Source organism: Prionailurus bengalensis, chromosome B1, assembly GCF_016509475.1.
Source record: "Prionailurus bengalensis isolate Pbe53 chromosome B1, Fcat_Pben_1.1_paternal_pri, whole genome shotgun sequence".
NCBI lineage: Eukaryota > Metazoa > Chordata > Mammalia > Carnivora > Felidae > Prionailurus > Prionailurus bengalensis.
The window spans coordinates 79,863,458-79,882,082 of record NC_057344.1 but is presented as its reverse complement, the minus strand read 5'-3'; the positions used below and the strand labels follow the sequence as shown (position 1 = coordinate 79,882,082).

The window sequence follows — 18,625 nt, the reverse complement described above, 5'->3', positions numbered from 1 at the left end:
CCAAAATTCATATGCTGAAGCCCTAACCCCCAATGTGACTACATTTAAGGATAGGGTCTTTAGGAGGTAATTAAGGTTGAATGAGGTCATAAGGGTGGGGCCCTAATGTGACAGGGCTGGTTTTCTTATAAAAGTGGAAGAGACACAGGCACTCTCTGTGTCTCTTCACATGCACAGAAGGAAAGGAAAGGAATACAGCTGTCTGCAAGCTAGGAAGGGAGCTCTCACCAGAAATCAAATTTGCCAGCACCCTTCATCACGGACTTCTAGCCTCCAGAACTGTGAGAAAATAGAAGTCTGTTGTTTAAGCCACCTAGTCTCTGGTATCTTGTTAGGGCAACAAGCAGACTAAGATAATTCAGGAGACTGCTGATTTCTGCCGCAACAATCTAATAAGACTTCTTTCATGCAAACAAATTTAGAGCCCATTAAAAAGTGAATTATGTATACAAAAATACTATTATACATATCGAAGAAGACTTTTAAAAATCATAGTCCAAATGACAACAGATGATAAAAAAGTCATCTTTCAATATAAGCTGAACTTAAGATAAGAAGACAGACCACCCAAGAGAGGTAGTAAAGCAAGTGCTACATAAAGAAAGCTCTTTCTCTAAAATAGTGTTGGACCAGATGATGTATAAATCCATTCTAGCTCTAAAATGCCATCAGCCTTGTGATATAGATCAAAGCAAGATGACATACTAAAAAGCCAAGACTTATGAGACAATATTCAAAGCATCTGAAGAACCCAGGCCAAAATACATGGACAGCTGACACTTCCAAAGCTTTCATGTTAGCCAAGGATAACACAAAATGTGAGAAGTCCATCAAGCTTGATCTACTCACGTATTATTTTTAACTATAACTTTTAAGTAGTTATTGACCATACAGGAAGTATTATCCATTTTCACAAACAGAATATTGAAATTAACAAAAGTTAAAGGTTAACTTGCTAAAGGTCAAGTTTATCTGTTAAATCGCTTGGTGCAAAATTTTTTCAAGATCTTTAAATATTTTTTATCAAGAATATGACATTATGAAAATTTATCTTATGCTAAATGATCTTATATCGCTATCTTCACAATATAAGGGCTTTAGCATTTTTATTTGGGCTAGAAGCTATAAATGTGAATATCTTAATTTTTTAAAATAAAATAGTGGATTATAAAAACTAAAATTATATATATTATATAGTACCTTTCAGGAATGTGTTTTGGAATCTCTATGTCAAGTGACTTCATATGTAAGAGTTTGATTCCTGCTTCCATCTTGTTTGCTGCTACTACATCACAGGCAAGTTCATACATGGTCTTGGATAACTCACAAGCATATACTGAGTGTGCTCCAGCTTTTTTAGCAAACATGCTGCAAGGAAAAAGGTGCCCCATCAAGAAAAAATAATCCACTATGGTTTTTCAAATTTAATGGAATTACAATGTTAAACATGGGGTTTTTCTTTTATTCTGTAATACAACCATTATTCATTCCACATTAAAAAATGACCCAGGGGTGCCTGGGTGGCTCAGTTGATTGAACATCTGACTTTGACTCAGGTCATGATCTCACAGTCTATGGGTTAGAGCCCCACATCGGGCTCTGTGCTGACAGCTCAGAGCCTGGAGCTGCTTTGGATTCTGTGTCTCCCTCTCTCTCTGGCCCTCCCTTGCTTACACTCTGTCTCTCTGTCTCTCAAAAATAAATAAACATTAAAAAAACAAAATGAACCAATATTCTTATTAAGAAACAAATCATACAGGGGCACCTGACTGGCTCAGTCAATGGAGCACGTGACCCTTGATCTCGGGGTTGCAAGTTTGAGTTCCACCTTGGGTGGAGAGATTACTTAAAAATAAAATCTTTAAAAAAACAAAATAGAAACAAACTATACAATAAATCATGACATTTATGTTTTTAAGAAGATACAACTGGCATGAAAAATATTGATAGGTTTTAACTTAGAGAACTAGATTCAACCAAAATATTAATGCAAAAAGTACTCTAAAAAGGCATTCAAAATTTCAATCATAACCTCAAATTCTCCTTAGTAGTTATGTCCAGTTCTTGATAAATTAAAGTTACAGTAAAAAATACAATAATAGTAGTTGCATGAATAATCATAAGATTATTAGAAATAAAGTAAACTCTGTTTCAATTCCACTGTTAAATTTTCCATATTTGGCAAAAGCTTTAATTTACCTTGGTGTATATGTGTATATAATTAAAGCACAATTACGACAAACCTTAGTATTCCAGTTCCTGCTCCAATGTCCAAAACACTCTTGGACCCCAAACAAACTGCATCCTGGATTGCTGCATTATAAATTGTATTCCGTTTGGTGTCATTAAGCATGATAAAGTGCCAGCGTTCCACCAACCAGTTTGCAACACGATAAAAATTCTCCTTTGCATCATTGAAATCTGGGTTTAGTTTCACTGCTTTATGAAAATACCCAGCTGCTTCATCTCTAAAGCCCATTCTATAGTAAAAAATGACAGAGAAAATATTCAATTATTATGATAGCAATTACTGTGCCTTTATCCATGGCACTCATCTGGCCTAAGAATCCCTCTCCAGTACCCCAAATCCTACTCAAACCAAGCACCATCTCCTTTTGTAAGGACTGCAATCCTTGATCACTTCTTTCCTCTCTGAACCCTTATTGTATTTATGCATTCTAGGAGACAGACTATAAATTACTATTGTAACTAAAGTATAGTAGAAGCTCTCATAGTCCTCTTCAATTTAACCAACCCACTAAAACACGATTGCTTTCTAAAAACCATTCCCTGTGTAAAACATATCAATGCCTATAGCTAGTAGGTTCCTCGCTGGTGTGCCTGCATACCTTTTCTCTCAGCAACTGAATGAATTATCAAGAGTCGGTTGTGTTTGTGGGGTACCTGGGTGGCTCAGGTTAAGTGTCTGACTTCAGCTCAGGTCATGATCTTGCACTCCGTCAGTTCTAGCCCCACGTTGGGCTCTGTGCTGACAGCTCAGAGCCTGGGGGTTGCTTCAGATTCTGTGTCTCCCTCTCTCTCTATCCCTCCCCGCTCCCTTGCGCTCTCTCTCTCTCTCTCAAAAGCAAATAAACATTAAAAAACAATTTAAAATAAAAGAGTCGGTTGTATTTGCTGTCAGACCAGTTTACACCAGTTGTATTTGTTATTATAATTACATATTTTAATTAAATATTACAGAAACTAAATAAAATTATGACTACAAAAAGAAAGCCACTGTTTCTGAGGACACTTAGTAAATGCTTTGTAAAACATCAGAGGCAAATCACCCAAAAAACTGCTACTGAAGTTTATGTAAGCAAATCATCAATAAAAAGGGAGAAAACTTCCAAACTATCTAGAAAAGTGCTTCTTAAACATTCTGTGGTGAGGAACTCATCTCCCCTTTTCTAAATATCTAATATTTGTAGACCAATACAGTCTCACTGCACGTAATTAGTATGCAACTCACACATCAGATTTCACCCAAACTGGTCCACATTATTTTCAAGAAGTGAGTTTCATGATCACATGCTTGGGATTACAGCAATGTCAAACTGCTATATACATTTCTAAACACTTCCTCTCAATTTCCATACTTATCCATCACTAACTGATAATTTGTGGACCAGCACAAGTGTGTAGTCCACAAGCTGAAGAGAACTGAGCTAGTAAAACCCTTTTACACTCATACTTCTTCAGAAGAACCTTTAAGCATTCTGTCAATTTTAAAGAAACCAAATCAGATTATTAATTCTATGTATGATTTACATAAAAAAAGACATTCTGGAATTTCAAACAGGAAACTGCATGGGCAATGGCCCTATGTCAAATGATACGCACTCATGTTTTAGGTTAAAATAAAAACGTTTAAGATTAGTATCTGCTAGACAGAGCTATCTTAATCTGCAACTGACATTGCACACAGTACAATACAAAATACATTGTATGTAATCACTGCTTGGTGAGAGACAAAACTAGCAATGGGTATTTTAAATTTTTAAATATCAACAATCTATTGAATCAATGCCACACCTGCCCCTAATAATTTCTTGGGGTTTATGCTTCCCTGAAGTTTGATTCTTAATATATCATTGTTTTCTTAAACTGTAACGATAATCTGAAAAATGTATGGTACACTCAAAATATATCTCATACTGATAGACTCAACAATGTGTCAGTATCAACAAACTATGAAACCACCTCTTTTCTTTTAACTAGAAAAAAAAATTACCTTCCCAATTAGGAACTTAAATGTTTTGTTTAAATCTGATGCTACTGGACTAACATAAGGTTGTAAAGTTGAGACATTCCAGACACAAATTTCATTTAATAAACAAAAGGAATAAAGGAAAGGAAGCTATCATTTACTCTGGAAATCTTTTTCTCCCGGAGCAGTGATTCTTTCAGTGGGAAGTGAGTGATCCACCCTTTGATGAGGAAAGTAGGACAAAAGCTAAGAGCTACTGTTGTAGAGAACAAAGATAAACTATATAGCAAAAGCCGCATTCACACTATCACAACTGATGAAATCTCAATGTCTAAATTAGAAATTTGGCATAATTATATCTCCAAAAAGCAAACAAGCATGGTTTTTTGTTTTGTTTTGTTTTGTTTTGTTTTGTCTCACGAATTGGTAACTGCTCAGACTAATATCCTGCAACAACAGGTCACCAAGTTAAAATCTGTCAAAAGTGTGTAGAGCTCCAATTTTCTGTTAAATTGAGTTTATCCTTAAAGATAAGTTCTAGGATGTTATGATAATAACATGTGCATTACCTGGAAATAAATTGAATCCCATAAAGTAACTCCTCTTTCATGGACTGAAGAACTAAAAAAACTTTGAAATTAATGGGGCACCTGGGTGGTTCAGTCGGTTAAGCAACTGACCCTTGGTTTCAGCTCAGGTCATGATCTCACCGTTTACGAGTTCAAGCCCCACCTCAAGCCCTGTGCTGACAGCACAGAGCCTGCTTGGGATTCTCCCTCTCCCTCTGTCTCTGTCCATCCCCCTCCTGACTCTCTGTCTCAAAATAAATTTTAAAAAAATAATAAACTTAAAAAAATCTTTTAAACTAAATTTCATTTAAAGGAAAAGTAGTTGGGGCACCTGGGTGACTGACTGAGTGTCCGACTTCGGCTCAGGTCATGATCTCACAGTTCATGAGTTTGAGCCCTGCGTCAGGCTCTGTGCTGACCGCTCAGAGCCTGGAACCTGCTTCAGATTCTGTGTCTCCCTCTCCCTGCCCCTTCCCTGCTCATGCTTTGTCTCTGTCCTTCAAAAATGAATAAACGTTTAAAAAAAATTAAAGGAAAAGTAGTTGCTAATTAATACAGATGGGAGTCTATGTAACAGGATCAGGTTAGCTGTTAGTGTGAACAAACAAGCGTCAGTTGACAATCTGCCTTATTTTCCCGGTTATTATCATACTCTACAATTAGAAACTATCAAATATTTATCTCTTAAAGGAGTACTCATTTCACTTCCCAGGCCATGTTAAGACTATTAAACCATATAGCAGCTACCTCTCTGAGACTAACACACTTTGATAAAGGCATTTCTTATGTATAACTTTTCATTGACTAAAACTTAACGTGACAAGATGAACAAAGCAGTAATACTAGAGGAAACTGCTGGAACATGTAAAATTATCTTACTATATACAGTAGGAGATTATCATGGCATTTCCTAAATAAGAAGTCTTTTACTTTATACAAAGAAGTGACATCAGATTTATTAAAACAAATCCAATACAAAAATTTTGGGTTTTCATCAGTTTTCCTAATTACACAGTTTCTATGAAGAATAGACAGAAATTCCAATGGCAAGTTTTCAGCAAGATCCAGAAAACAGAATTACAAGTTCCTTGCCAAGGCATCAGAGTGACTTCACTGCCACCCTGCAACCCATGGCTGTGTCCTCTCCAACAAGGTCTGAATCTTAGCCAGGTGGAGGGAACTCTTCCTTGAATATTATATCCTAGCCCTAGGGGCAGTGGCTGTGTAGTATATGATTTAATGTTAAAACTGTTCTGTTAGTAAGTCGGACAGAGAAAGACAGATATCACATGTTTTCAGTCATATGTGGAATTTGAGAAATTTAACAGAAGACCGTGGGGGAAGGAAAGGGGAAAAAACAGTTTCAAACAAAGAGGGAGAAAAACCATAAGAGACTCTAAAATACAGAGAACAAACAGGATTGATGGGGCGGGGGTGGGGGGAAGGAGGCAATGGGTGATGGGCACTGAGGAGGGCACCTGTTGGGATGAGCACTGGGTGTTGTATGTAAGCGATGAATCATGGGAATCTAATCCCGAAACCAAGAGCACACTGTATACACTGTATGTTAGCTAACTTGACAATAAGTTATATTTAAAATAAGAGAAATTTTGATTGCAGATCAATTGCCTTTATATGCTGGAATAAAAACACTTTCATCGACTGAGAAGAATACATCAGAATATTCAATCTGGATCACTTTCGATAATCAAACGTTCCCGAGCATCTTGACTTTTTTCTGTATAATGTTTATTACTTTTCCTTATCTGTGTCATTTCTTATGGGTACATTCACAATTGTTTTCTTATATGAAACAAAAGTTGGTGTAATAAAAAAATGCTCTGTTATTACATGTTATATTTGTGATTCTTATATTCTTCTGAGTTCTCTTTATTTTTTACCAGCCAATCCTTCATTACTCTGATCCCCTGTCACAGTTAATAATTCTTTATATTAAACTTTCCCTTTCAAATTACTGTGTGATTTATCTCTGATCAAGACTGATACAGAATAATTCTTAACAAATAACACTGAAATCACTACAAACCTGAAGAGGTGTTCCCCCATACTATTGCAAATCACTTCATCATCAGGAAACAGTTCCAAAGCCTGCTCATAACAACCAAGTAAGTCTTGTGTTCGATTGAGAGCATCAAGCTCTTCAGCCCATCTGAACAGTGTATACTGAAAAGTTTCCTGTGTAAAAGAGAAAACAGTAATTTAGTCAATAATATAAATGATGGAAGAATATACAACACTGGTTGATGATTCCACAGAGAACAGAACGTAATTACTATTGACTGATCACTTCAAATTTTGTTTAGCTTTAGTAAACAGTTTGCTAGATAAACAAACGCATAAATGAATTTTACCACTTATGTGGCAATAACATGCAGAATTAGACAATTTGAGCACTTTAAACTCTCTCCATTCTTAGCTATCATATCAGATTCTCCACCTACCTCTCTTTTGTGGGCTTCTATGTTTTAGAAGTTGTTTTTGCCTTCTTCTCTTTGTTCATCCATCTCTATCACCTGTTCTACATCTCCAATCAAGACCCTCTCTTCTGAATCTCAGACACACAGACACGACTTCCTATTAGTCATCTCAACAAGGGACTGCACCCTCAGCCACCTCAAATTCAGCACAACTCAAATATTTCCTGAGCAATCAGTATGCAAAGAACTGGGGCTAAAATACAGCAATGAACAACATAAATCCTATTCCTATCCTCACAGAAGCCCTGTAGAAAGAAATTTAACATACAGTTCTTTAAAAATTAAAGAACTAGAAATTAGAGAAACTAGAAATTAGAGAACCTAAAAATAGGTTCTCTAAACTGAACCTATTATATTCCACTCACACAGGATATAAGGTTAAGGTACTACCAAACCTCAAATAACTAAGTCATCTTATAATGCTACCTTAACTTCCAATACAATTAGTTTCAAACCCAGTCAATTCTGTCTCAACATCTTTAACTATGTCACCTCCTCTCCAACCCACTGTTACAACAGTCTGGCCCTTATAATACTTTCTGGACTACAGTAACAGCATTCCCTCTGTCACCCTAGCTCCAATCTCACTTCTCTCCAGCCATTCTCCATACTACAACACAGTGGAAAAAAGGGAAGGCTTTAGTCATTTCAATTTTATCATGAACACAGTTTACATCATCTTCAGAGATTTATACAGAAGAGTTGAGACTTATAACTGAATCTTGATGGAGTTTACTAAAGAAAAAAGGATATGGAGGAAGCCCTAAAGTATCAGGAGAAAAAAGTACGGATGATATGAAATGGGTAAGAGAATTTATAACTTGGTGTGACTGAAGTGTGGGCATAGGGAGTAGAGTGAGTAGTAGGAAATAAGACTAAAGAAATGGCTCTTTCGCAAACGCCCACATGAAGGAATATGGACTTTGTTCTACAGGAAACAGAACTAGTTTCTGAACCCTACTGAACACGAGGCATTCAAATACAGGCTTTAGATATACTTTTAATACACATTAAATACCTATTTAAAAAGATACTGTCGGGGCGCCTGGGTGGCGCAGTCGGTTAAGCGTCCGACTTCAGCCAGGTCACAATCTCACGGTCCGTGAGTTCGAGCCCCGCGTCGGGCTCTGGGCTGATGGCTCAGAGCCTGGAGCCTGTTTCCGATTCTGTGTCTCCCTCTCTCTCTGCCCCTCCCCCGTTCATGCTCTGTCTCTCTCTGTCCCAAAAATAAATAAACATTGAAAAAAAAAAAAGATACTGTCACTGTTTTAGAAAGGAGGAACCTTAGGAACAAAGAATTAAAGAAACAGCACTTGGGTTGATCAATCATTATTCTACTGCTGCTTACCTATAAGAGCAAACTGTATCTCAACATAGCACTTTCTCCTCCTTAGGACCAGCTGCTCCTGAAATTTACACTAAGTTTATGTTAACTACAACCATCTAGAGGTTACTGACATCTAGTGGATAGATATCAACAATGCGGGTAAACATTCTACAATGGCGCAGGACAGCCCTCCACAACAAAGAATCATTCCATCCAAAAAGTCAACAGCGCTGAGGTTGAGAAACGCTAGGTGAAAAAAAGCAAAGTAGCTTGAGGCTGAAAACGGAATACAAAATTTAGTTAAATAATTTTTATAAATTTAGAATCTAAAATAACTTGGAAAAACTCATCCATTACATATAGAACGATCACAATCCAGTAACTGAAGCTTAAATAATGCATCATCAAATGACTACTTTATAGTAGCTTATTCCCAACTTTATTCAATTACAGATACCCACGACATTCCTTCTGCATACAAGTGCAAAGATGCTGAGGCAGGGACATGCTAGAATTAGATATAGGAGGAGGAGATCACCCTCGGCCTCATTTGCAATATGGCCTTTAGAATTCTGAGTAAGGTGGAAGTTTTGAAACAGATAAGTGGCATCGTCTGACTTGTTATGAAATGCTCACCCAGGCTGTGTTGAGACAGGTTGCCGGAGGAAGCCTAGTTATGAGCCTACACCAACAGCCGACAGATGACTGAGGCTTGAACAGGGGTAGTAAAGGAGAAGGTGGTGAGAAATGGTTAAGATTTTGGATACATTTCAAATATGGAGCCGAGAGGATTTTTTTGATGGGCTGGCTGTGGGTGTGAACAAAACACATGTCAAGGATGAATAGTAAATATTAACAGCAACCACCAGCCATTAACCTTAGCCACCCCTCCCAATGGAAAAACACAGGATCTGCCAGCAAGTGAAAGAAGGGACATCCTCACCTTCACGTCGTCTTTCAGCTCCGGCGCCAGGCTGAGTACGAGGAGGTAGTGGGCATAGGCGGTGCCAAAGTCCTGGGCGCTCAGGCAGTGCTCTGCGCTCTGCAAGGACCGCGACACCAGCCGGTCGCGCCCGACCGCCCCGGCGCCACTCCGGGCACCCCGGCGGGGCCTGAGCCGAGAGTTCGGCATGACAGAGTCACCGCCCTGAAACCTAAGCTTGTATAACCAAAGTGAAGATGTTTTACTAAACGGAACGAGAAAACGGTCCCGTTGGCTACACTTCCAAATGACTTAAACAGAGCGCGAAAACCGGTAACGTAAAGTTATGCCTGGGCCCGGGGTGTGCGCGCCCACCTTAGCCAAGCAAAAGCCCCGCCTCCTCCCTGCCAGGCGGGGTCTGCGAGTCAACCCGGCAAACTGCAGACACCAGCCCACGGCGCACGCCCAGCGAGCGTCAGTGCGCTTGACGTATGCACGCCGCGGTCCGCCCCCCTCCCCGTGGAAAGGGAGGCGCGAGGTGGACGGGGCGCCTGCGCGGAGGGCAACGCTTTTAACGGTCTTGAGGTTCTTGCCTTCCTCTCCCTCGCCTCGCTTCCCCTTGCGCCGAAACCGGCGTTTTCTGTCCCTTCTTCCTGGCCGTCAGAAGTGTGTGTGTATGTGTAGTGTGTGTGTGTGTGTGTGTGACTTCGACTGCAAGAGCCGACTCTGCAGATGCAGTCAGCGCGAAGCTGCACCCGACCGTGAGGGACATGGGTGGCTGTGAGGAGGTCAGGCGTTTGTGGTGATGTTTAAGATCTTTGGATCGGGATGCCTCAGCTCTCAAAATGGCGAGACTGAAAAGAGCCCAAAGTTAACAAACGCACCCTAGATGTAGTGGAGCAAATGCTTTCACAGGCGTTATTTAAAATCATCCTCACAAAACCCCGTGAGGTGGGCTTCTAAATCACAATCTTAAAGGCGGCAAAGGCGACATTCTGAGAAGTTACTTGCCCAGTATCACAAAACTGGGTAGTGGGAAAGGCGTGACTCAAACCCAAGCTCTCTGTTATTTTAAAACGAGTTTAGGATTTATCTCACTGTTCGATGGGTCACCACTGTATACTGGCTATATTAATAACATAGGAAAAAAGGTTCTACCTTCAAGTGTGGCCCCTAAGGGATGGATTCAAAACTTTAAAAGGGGGGGGGCGTGGAAATTACAGCTGAAAGAAGTCATTTTTGTCCTCATTTTCAAACATCTCAGTAGTGAATATTTTACTTAACAAAAAATAAGACCATTTGCATATCTAACTTTGGGGGGCTCCTACCATTTTCTGCTTTCTCTATTGATCTGATTGTTTGAACCACTCTTCCTCTGAGCACTTACCACTGTAAACCCTAATCAGTTCTTCAAAGTCCAGGTTACTAGATTATAATCTCCTCCTGCAGTCAGAAAGTTCCTCAAAGGCAGCAACTGTTCTTAACCATTTTTGTAAGCTTTACCTCTAGCAGAGTCTAGTTCAGAGTAAGGACTCAAAAAAATTTTTTTAATGTTAATGGAAAGTACATTCCACTACCAGGTTTCACTTGTAGATTTTCCCCATCGTTCACATCCTTTTTTCTCTCCCCTTCTGAATTGCCACTTTTTGTACTAAGCAATTTAAGATTTAACTGTATGATTTTTCCCTAACAAGCCTGAAATGCTAGTCCCAATAGGATGTAGTAGAACATGCAAAGGCCACTGAACAATACAAAACAAAAAAGTACATTCTAGTGCAAACTTGGTCCTTTTCTGCCCCTCCAATAACCTTTCCTTAAGAAACATTATTTGTAAAAAGGCCTAACAAAGCTACATTTCCTACTTTGGACATAAGATTGATATAACCATCAAATGAGATAATGAGATGTGTAAAAGCATTTTATATATAAGATATATTTAGTGCTAGGCATTGTTTACCTTTAGAGTTATTTAAAACTTATCTGGATTATTTTTTATTTTTCTGTTTATCTTTGAAAGAGAGAGCGGGAGCGGGAGAGGGACCGAGAGAGGGAAACACAGAATCTGAAGCAGGCTCCAGACTCCGAGCTGTCAGCACAGAGCCCAACACGGGGCTCGAAGCCATGAAACACGAGATCATGACGTGAGCTGAAGTCGGACGCTTAATCGACTGAGCCACCCAGGTGCCCCAAATTTATCTGGATTATTAATGAAAATTATGTCACAAACACCTTTAAGCACTTGATCGGAAATGGTGCAACTCATATCATTTAAGAGTCTAATGTAATTGGCTGGAATCTCCCTTCAGAAACCAAAGGGAAACCTCCTCCCAAGCTTTCTCTGCAGAGATTTGGGTCAATGGGGAATCACTTAGACTTCATCATTCTAGTAATCTCTGTGAGTCCACCATTCAGCTGAATTAGTTTACTTAACAGGTTATCTGTGGTTCAGGACATGCTTTCCTATTCCACGGGGACAAGGTTTCTTTTGTCCTATTTTACTTGTTTTGTTTTTTTGATCTGTTGGTTTATTGAGATAACCTGCATATCTCAAACATCTAGACCACATGAAGCTTAAGGTGGACAAATGTTACCAATATAGGCTAAGAAATGAAGGGGCTTGGCAGGAAGTGAAGAGAAGGCAGAGAAAAAATGAAAGGAGCCAACTTCTATTGCATCATCACCTACAGTATCAACCTGTGGTCAGTGACCACTCCTAAAAAAGTACAAGGGATGCTACCTGCTGTTTGTAAAATACTTCAGGTACCTTTGTGAGCTACTAAGGTTTACTGAGTTCTGATGTGATTTATCTACACGGAGAAATCAGAAGTTATTTGCATTTCTTTGTAGTTTATACCTTAGACACTATATAGGGTAAGCCATTTGAAAAAAATGAACTCACATGACTAACATGGAAGAAAAATGGAATAAAATATATTTTACTATTTTCTTTTATTACCTCATTCCTAATTAAGACTTAGAATTAGATTTTTCATATTTATTGAAGGTTAATTGTATTGTATTTATAGTAATTCTTTCAGTCCTTTTGAAAAGGCATTATATTCCATTACAAAAAACTCAAAAGTATGTTGCAAAACAATCATAGAATGTAGATTTTACTTCTTGATCCTTAAAGTTTTCTTTAAAAATATTGAAGGTATCGGGGCACCTGGGTGATTCAGTCGGTTGAGCATCTGACTTCGGCTCAGGGCAAGATCTTGTGGTCTGTGAGTTCGAGCCCGGCCTAGGGTTCTGTGCTGACAGCTCAGAGCCAGGAGCCTGCTTCAGATTCTGTGTCTCCCTCTCTCTCTGCCCCTTTTCCGCTCATGCTCTGTCTCTCTCTCTCTATGTCAAAAATAAACGTTTAAAAAATATATTGAAGGTATTGCTCCATTGTTCACAATACCCTTCCTCTCATTCCCATCTCACAACCAAAACTGTAATCTTTAGAATTAAAGAGTCTATTTGATTCCTCCATTTATGTGTTCTAGTTCACCCTTTTTAGGGTTCCAAGAAAAACCCACTGATTAGAAAACTGCTGACTCAGAGGCAGGTTTAATTGTGGTTGTTTTTGACCACGTTCTGGGCAGCTTGTCAACAAACCACACATGCCAAACAAGGAAGCAAAACCAACTGAAAGTCTCTCAGTCAACTTTCCAATTTGCAAAAGTTGAAAGTTAACGGGGAAAAAAAGGCTCACAGGAAGTTCATTAAGAAGAGATAAACAGCTTGCCAGGCACAAGTATCTCATGTTTATACTTTCTGTGGAGATTCATATCTTTTTGTGTGATTTAGTTTGTTTTACAATTTTGTAGTTTGGAGCCTTGTTCTGAACTCGCTGTGCATTTTAGAATCATCTGAGGAGCTTTTAAACAATAACAGTGTCTAGGCCTTATACCTAAAGATACTGATTTAATTGGCCTGGTGGGGTCTGGGCATGAATTCTTTTAAAAAGTTCTCTGAGTGAGTCTAAAATATGTGGTAGGGGTGGGGGGTATGGTGCAAGCTTCTATTATATCTGATATATTTAAAGTATTTAAGGTATGCAGTATAAAGGCAATGTAGGGAGTAGAACAATTATTTCTGGCTTCACAAGAATTGTGAAGATTCTCTATTCTTTTGAATGAAGTGATTGCTATATGATAAAGAATAGAATCCTATTGAATTACTTGTGGGAGAAAAAAATATATAATTGGATCAACAGTGCACTACCTGCCATGGACCACTGAAATTTACATTGATACATTCTCATTGCTAAATGTTACCAGTTTCTTCAATCTTTTTTACTTTACTACAGTTAGGATTTTATAATAGCCCCCTTCTTATGCCCTGTGTGCAAAATACAAAAAACAATGGTGTATTTTGTCAAATGCTTTGTCTGCATCTATTGAGAGGATCATGTAATTCTTGTCCTTTCTTTTATTAATGTGATGCATCACATTGATTGTTTTGTGGATATCGAACCAGCCCTGCATCCCAGGTATAAATCCCACTTGGTCGTGGTGAATAATTCTTGTATTGTTGGATCCATTGACTAGTATCTTGTTGAGGATTTTTACATCCATGTTCATCAGGGAAATTGGTCTGTAGTTCTCCTTTTTAGTGGGGTCTTTGTCTGGTTTTGGAATTAAGGTAATTCTGGCTTCATAGAAAAATTTTGGAAGTTTCCTTCCATTTCTATTTTTTGAAACAGATTCAAAAGAATAGGTGTTAAGTCTTCTTTAATTTTTTTTTTTAACGTTTATTTATTTTTGAGACAGAGAGAGACAGAGCATGAATGGGGGAGGGTCAGAGAGAGAGGGAGACACAGAATCCGAAACAGGCTCTAGGCTCTGAGCAGTCAGCACAGAGCCCGATGCGGGGCTCAAACTCATGGACCGCGAGATCACGACCTGAGCCGAAGTCGGACGCTTAACCGACTGAGGCATCCAGGCGCCCCTTTTTTTTTTTAATTTTTTTTTTAACGTTTATTTATTTTTGAGACAGAGAGTACTCTTCTTTAAATGTTTGGTAGAATTCCCTTGGAAAGCCAACTAGCCCTGGACTCTTGTTTTTTGGGAGATTTTTTATTACTAACTCAATTTCTTTGCTGGTTATGGGTCTGCTCAAATTTTCTATTTCTTCTTGTTTCAGTTTTGGCAGTTTATATGTTTCTAGGAATTTGTCCATTTCTTCCAGATTGCCCAATTTATTGCAGTATAATTGCTCATAATATTCTCTTATTATTGTTTGTATTTCTGTGGTGTTGGTTGTGATCTCTCCTCGTTCATTCTTGATTTTATTTATTTTGGTCCTTTCCTTTTACTTTTTGGTCAAACTGGCTAGGGGGTTTATCAATTTTATTAATTCTTTCAAAGAACCAGCTTTTCATTGATCTGTTGTTTTTAATTTTGATAGCATTGATTTCTGCTCTAATATTTATTATTTCCTGTCTTCTGGTTTTGGGTTTTATTTGCTGTTCTTTTTCCAGCTCTTTAAAGTGTAAGTTTAGGTTGTATATCTGAGACCTTTCTTCCTTCTTTAGGAAGGCCTGGATTGCTCTATACTTCCCTCTTATGATTGCCTTTGCTGCATCCCAGAGGTTTTGGGCTGTGGTGTTATCATTTTCATTGGCTTCCATGTACTTTTTAATTTCCTCTTTAATTCCTTGGTTAGGCCATTCATTCTTTAGTAGGATGTTCTTTAGTTTCTAAGTATTTGTTGTCTTTCCAATTTTTTTCTTGTGGTTGATTTTGAGTTTCATAGCATTGTGGTCTGAAAATATGCACAGTATGATGCCAATCTTTTTGTACTTGTTGAGGGCTGATTTGTGTCCCAGTATGTGATCTATTCTGGAGAATGTTCCATGTGCACCCAAGGAGAATGTGTATTCTGCTGCTTTAGGATGAAATGTTCTGAATATATCTGTTAGATTCATCTGGTCCAGTGTGTCATTGTTTCCTTGTTGATTTTTGGTTTAGATGATCTATCTATTGCTGTAAGTGGGGTGTTGAAGCCCCCTACTATCATGGTATTATTATCAATGAGTTCCTGTATGTTTGTGACTAATTGGTTTATATATTTGGGTTCTCCACATTTGGGGCATAGATGTTTAAAATTGTTAGGTCTTCTTGGTGGATAGACCCCTTAATTATGATATAATGCCCTTCTTCATCACTTGTTACAGTCTTTATTTTAAAATCTAGACTGTCTGATATAAGTATGGCTAGTCTGGCTTTCTTTTGGCAACCATTAGCATGATAGATGGTTCTCCATCCCCTTACTTTCAATCTGAAGGTGTCTTTAGGTCTAAAGAGGGTCTCTTGTAAACAGCATATAGATGGATCTTGTTTTCTCATCCATCCTGTTACTCTATGTATTTTGATTGGAGCATTTAGTCCATTGACATTTAGAGTGAGTACTGAAAGATACAAATTTATTGCCATTGTGTTGCCTGCAGAGTTGGAGTCTCTGGTGGTGTTCTCCAGTCCTTTCTAGTCTTTGTTGCTTTGTTACTTTTTTGTTTTGTTTCATCTTTTCTCCCCTCAGAGAGTCCCCCTTAAAATTTCTGGCAGCGCTGGTTTAGTGGTCACAAATTCCTTTAGTTTTTGTTTGGGAAACTTTTCATCTCTCTTTCTATTTTCAATGACAGCCTTGCTGGATAAAGAATTCTTGGCTGCATATTTTTTCTGAATCAGCAAGTTGAATACATCCTGCTACTCCTTTTTGGCCTGCCAAGTTTCTGTGGATAGGTCTGTTGCAAACCTGATCTGTCTTCCCTTGTAGGTTAAGGACTTTTTTTTCCTTTGCTGCTTTCATGATTCTCTCTTTGTCTGTATATTTTGTGAATTTGACTATGATATGCCTCGCTGATGGTCGGTTTTTGTTTAATCTAATGGGAGTCCTCTGTGCTTCCTGGATTTTGATGTCTGTGTCTTTCCCCAGTTAGGAGTGTTTTCTACTATGATTTGCTCACATAAACTTTCTACCCCTTTTTCTCTCTCTTCATTTTTAGGGACCCCTATGATTCGGATATTATTCCTTTTTAATGAGTCACAGAGTTTTCTAATTGTTATATCGTGCTCTTGTGCCTTAGTCTCCCGCTTTTTTCTGCTTCATTTTTCTACATAAGTTTGTCCTCTGTATCGCTGATTGGCTGCTCTGCTTCATCCATCCTTGACACTGTGGCATCCATTCAAAATTGCAGCTCAGTTATGGCATTTTTAATTTTGTCCTGCCTAAATTTTACTTCCTTTATATCCACAGAAAGAGATTCTATTTTATTTTCCAACCCCAGATAGTATTATTATTATCATGATTCTAAATTATGATTCACACATCTTGCTTGTATCTCTGTTGATTAGGTCCCTGGCTGTCATTTCTTTCTGTTCTTTCTTTCTTTTTTTTTTTTTTAATTATACATTTTTTTTAATTTAAAATTTATTTTTGAGAGAATGGGAAAGAGAGAACACGAATTTTTGTTTTGTTTTGTTTTGTTTTGTTTTTGGGTTAAATATTTTTTTTTAATGAAATTTATTGACAAATTGGTTTCCATACAACACCCAGTGCTCATCCCAAAAGGTGCCCTCCTCAATACCCATCACCCACCCTCTCCTCCCTCCCACCCCCCATCAACCCTCAGTTTGTTCTCAGTTTTTAACAGTCTCTTATGCTTTGGCTCTCTCCCATTCTAACCTCTTTATTTTTTTTCCTTACCCTCCCACATGGGTTCCTGTTAAGTTTCTCAGGATCCACCTAAGAGTGAAACCATATGGTATCTGTCTTTCTCTGTATGGCTTATTTCACTTAGCATCACACTCTCCAGTTCCATCCACGTTGCTACAAAAGGCCATATTTCATTTTTTCTCATTGCCACGTAATATTCCATTCTGTATATAAACCACAATTTCTTTATCCATTCATCAGTTGATGGACATTTAGGCTCTTTCCATAATTTGGCTATTGTTGAGAGTGCTGCTATGAACATTGGGGTAAAAGTGGCCCTATGCATCAGTGCTCCTGTATCCCTTGGATAAATTCCTAGCAATGCTATTGCTGGGTCATAGGATAGGTCTATTTTTAATTTTCTGAGGAACCTCCACACTGCTTTCCAGAGCGGCTGCACCAATTTGCATTCCCACCAACAGTGCAACAGGGTTCCCGTTTCTCCACATCCTTGCCAGCATCTATAGTCTCCTGATTTGTTCATTTTGGCCACTCTGACTGGCATGAGGTGATACCTGAGTGTGGTTTTGATTTGTATTTCCCTGATAAGGAGCGACGCTGAACATCTTTTCATGTGCCTGTTGGCCATCCGGATGTCTTCTTGAGAGAAGTGTCTATTCATGTTTTCTGCCCATTTCTTCACTGGGTTATTTGTTTTTCGGGTGTGGAGTTTGATGAGCTCTTTATAGATTTTGGATACTAGCCCTTTGTCCGATATGTCATTTGCGAATATCTTTTCCCATTCCGTTGGTTGCCTTTTAGTTTTGTTGGTTGTTTCCTTTGCTGTGCAGAAGCTTTTTATCTTCATAAGGTCCCAGTAATTCACTTTTGCTTTTAATTCCCTTGCCTTTGGGGATGTGTCGAGTAAGAGATTGCTACGGCTGAGGTCAGAGAGGTCTTTTCCTGCTTTCTCCTCCAGGGTTTTGATGGTTTCCTGTCTCACATTTAGGTCCTTTATCCATTTTGAGTTTATTTTTGTGAATGGTGTGAGAAAGTGGTCTAGTTTCAACCTTCTGCATGTTGCTGTCCAGTTCTCCCAGCACCATTTGTTAAAGAGGCTGTCTTTTTTCCATTGGATGTTCTTTCCTGCTTTGTCAAAGATGAGTTGGCCATACGTTTGTGGGTCTAGTTCTGGGGTTTCCATTCTATTCCATTGGTCTATGTGTCTGTTTTGGTGCCAATACCATGCTGTCTTGATGATGACAGCTTTGTAGTAGAGGCTAAAGTCTGGGATTGTGATGCCTCCTGCTTTGGTCTTCTTCTTCAAAATTCCTTTGGCTATTCGGGGCCTTTTGTGGTTCCATATGAATTTTAGGATTGCTTGTTCTAGTTTCGAGAAGAATGCTGGTGCAATTTTGATTGGGATTGCATTGAATGTGTAGATAGCTTTGGGTAGTA

General features: G+C 38.6%; 1 protein-coding gene across 1 annotated transcript in view; it reads right to left on the bottom strand.

Moving 5' to 3' along the window:
* Positions 1-9,973, bottom strand: part of PRMT9 (protein arginine methyltransferase 9) — a 44,750-nt gene extending 34,777 nt beyond the window's left edge. Inside the window, exons 1-4 of the mRNA XM_043567839.1 lie at positions 9,548-9,973; positions 6,827-6,975; positions 2,244-2,480; positions 1,201-1,368 (exon numbers count right to left, since the gene is read on the bottom strand). Of these exons, the coding sequence (XP_043423774.1) occupies positions 1,201-1,368; positions 2,244-2,480; positions 6,827-6,975; positions 9,548-9,736 (743 nt within the window). The 5' untranslated portion in view covers positions 9,737-9,973. The remainder of the gene's footprint in view (positions 1-1,200; positions 1,369-2,243; positions 2,481-6,826; positions 6,976-9,547) is intronic.
* Positions 9,974-18,625: the final 8,652 nt, after the last annotated feature.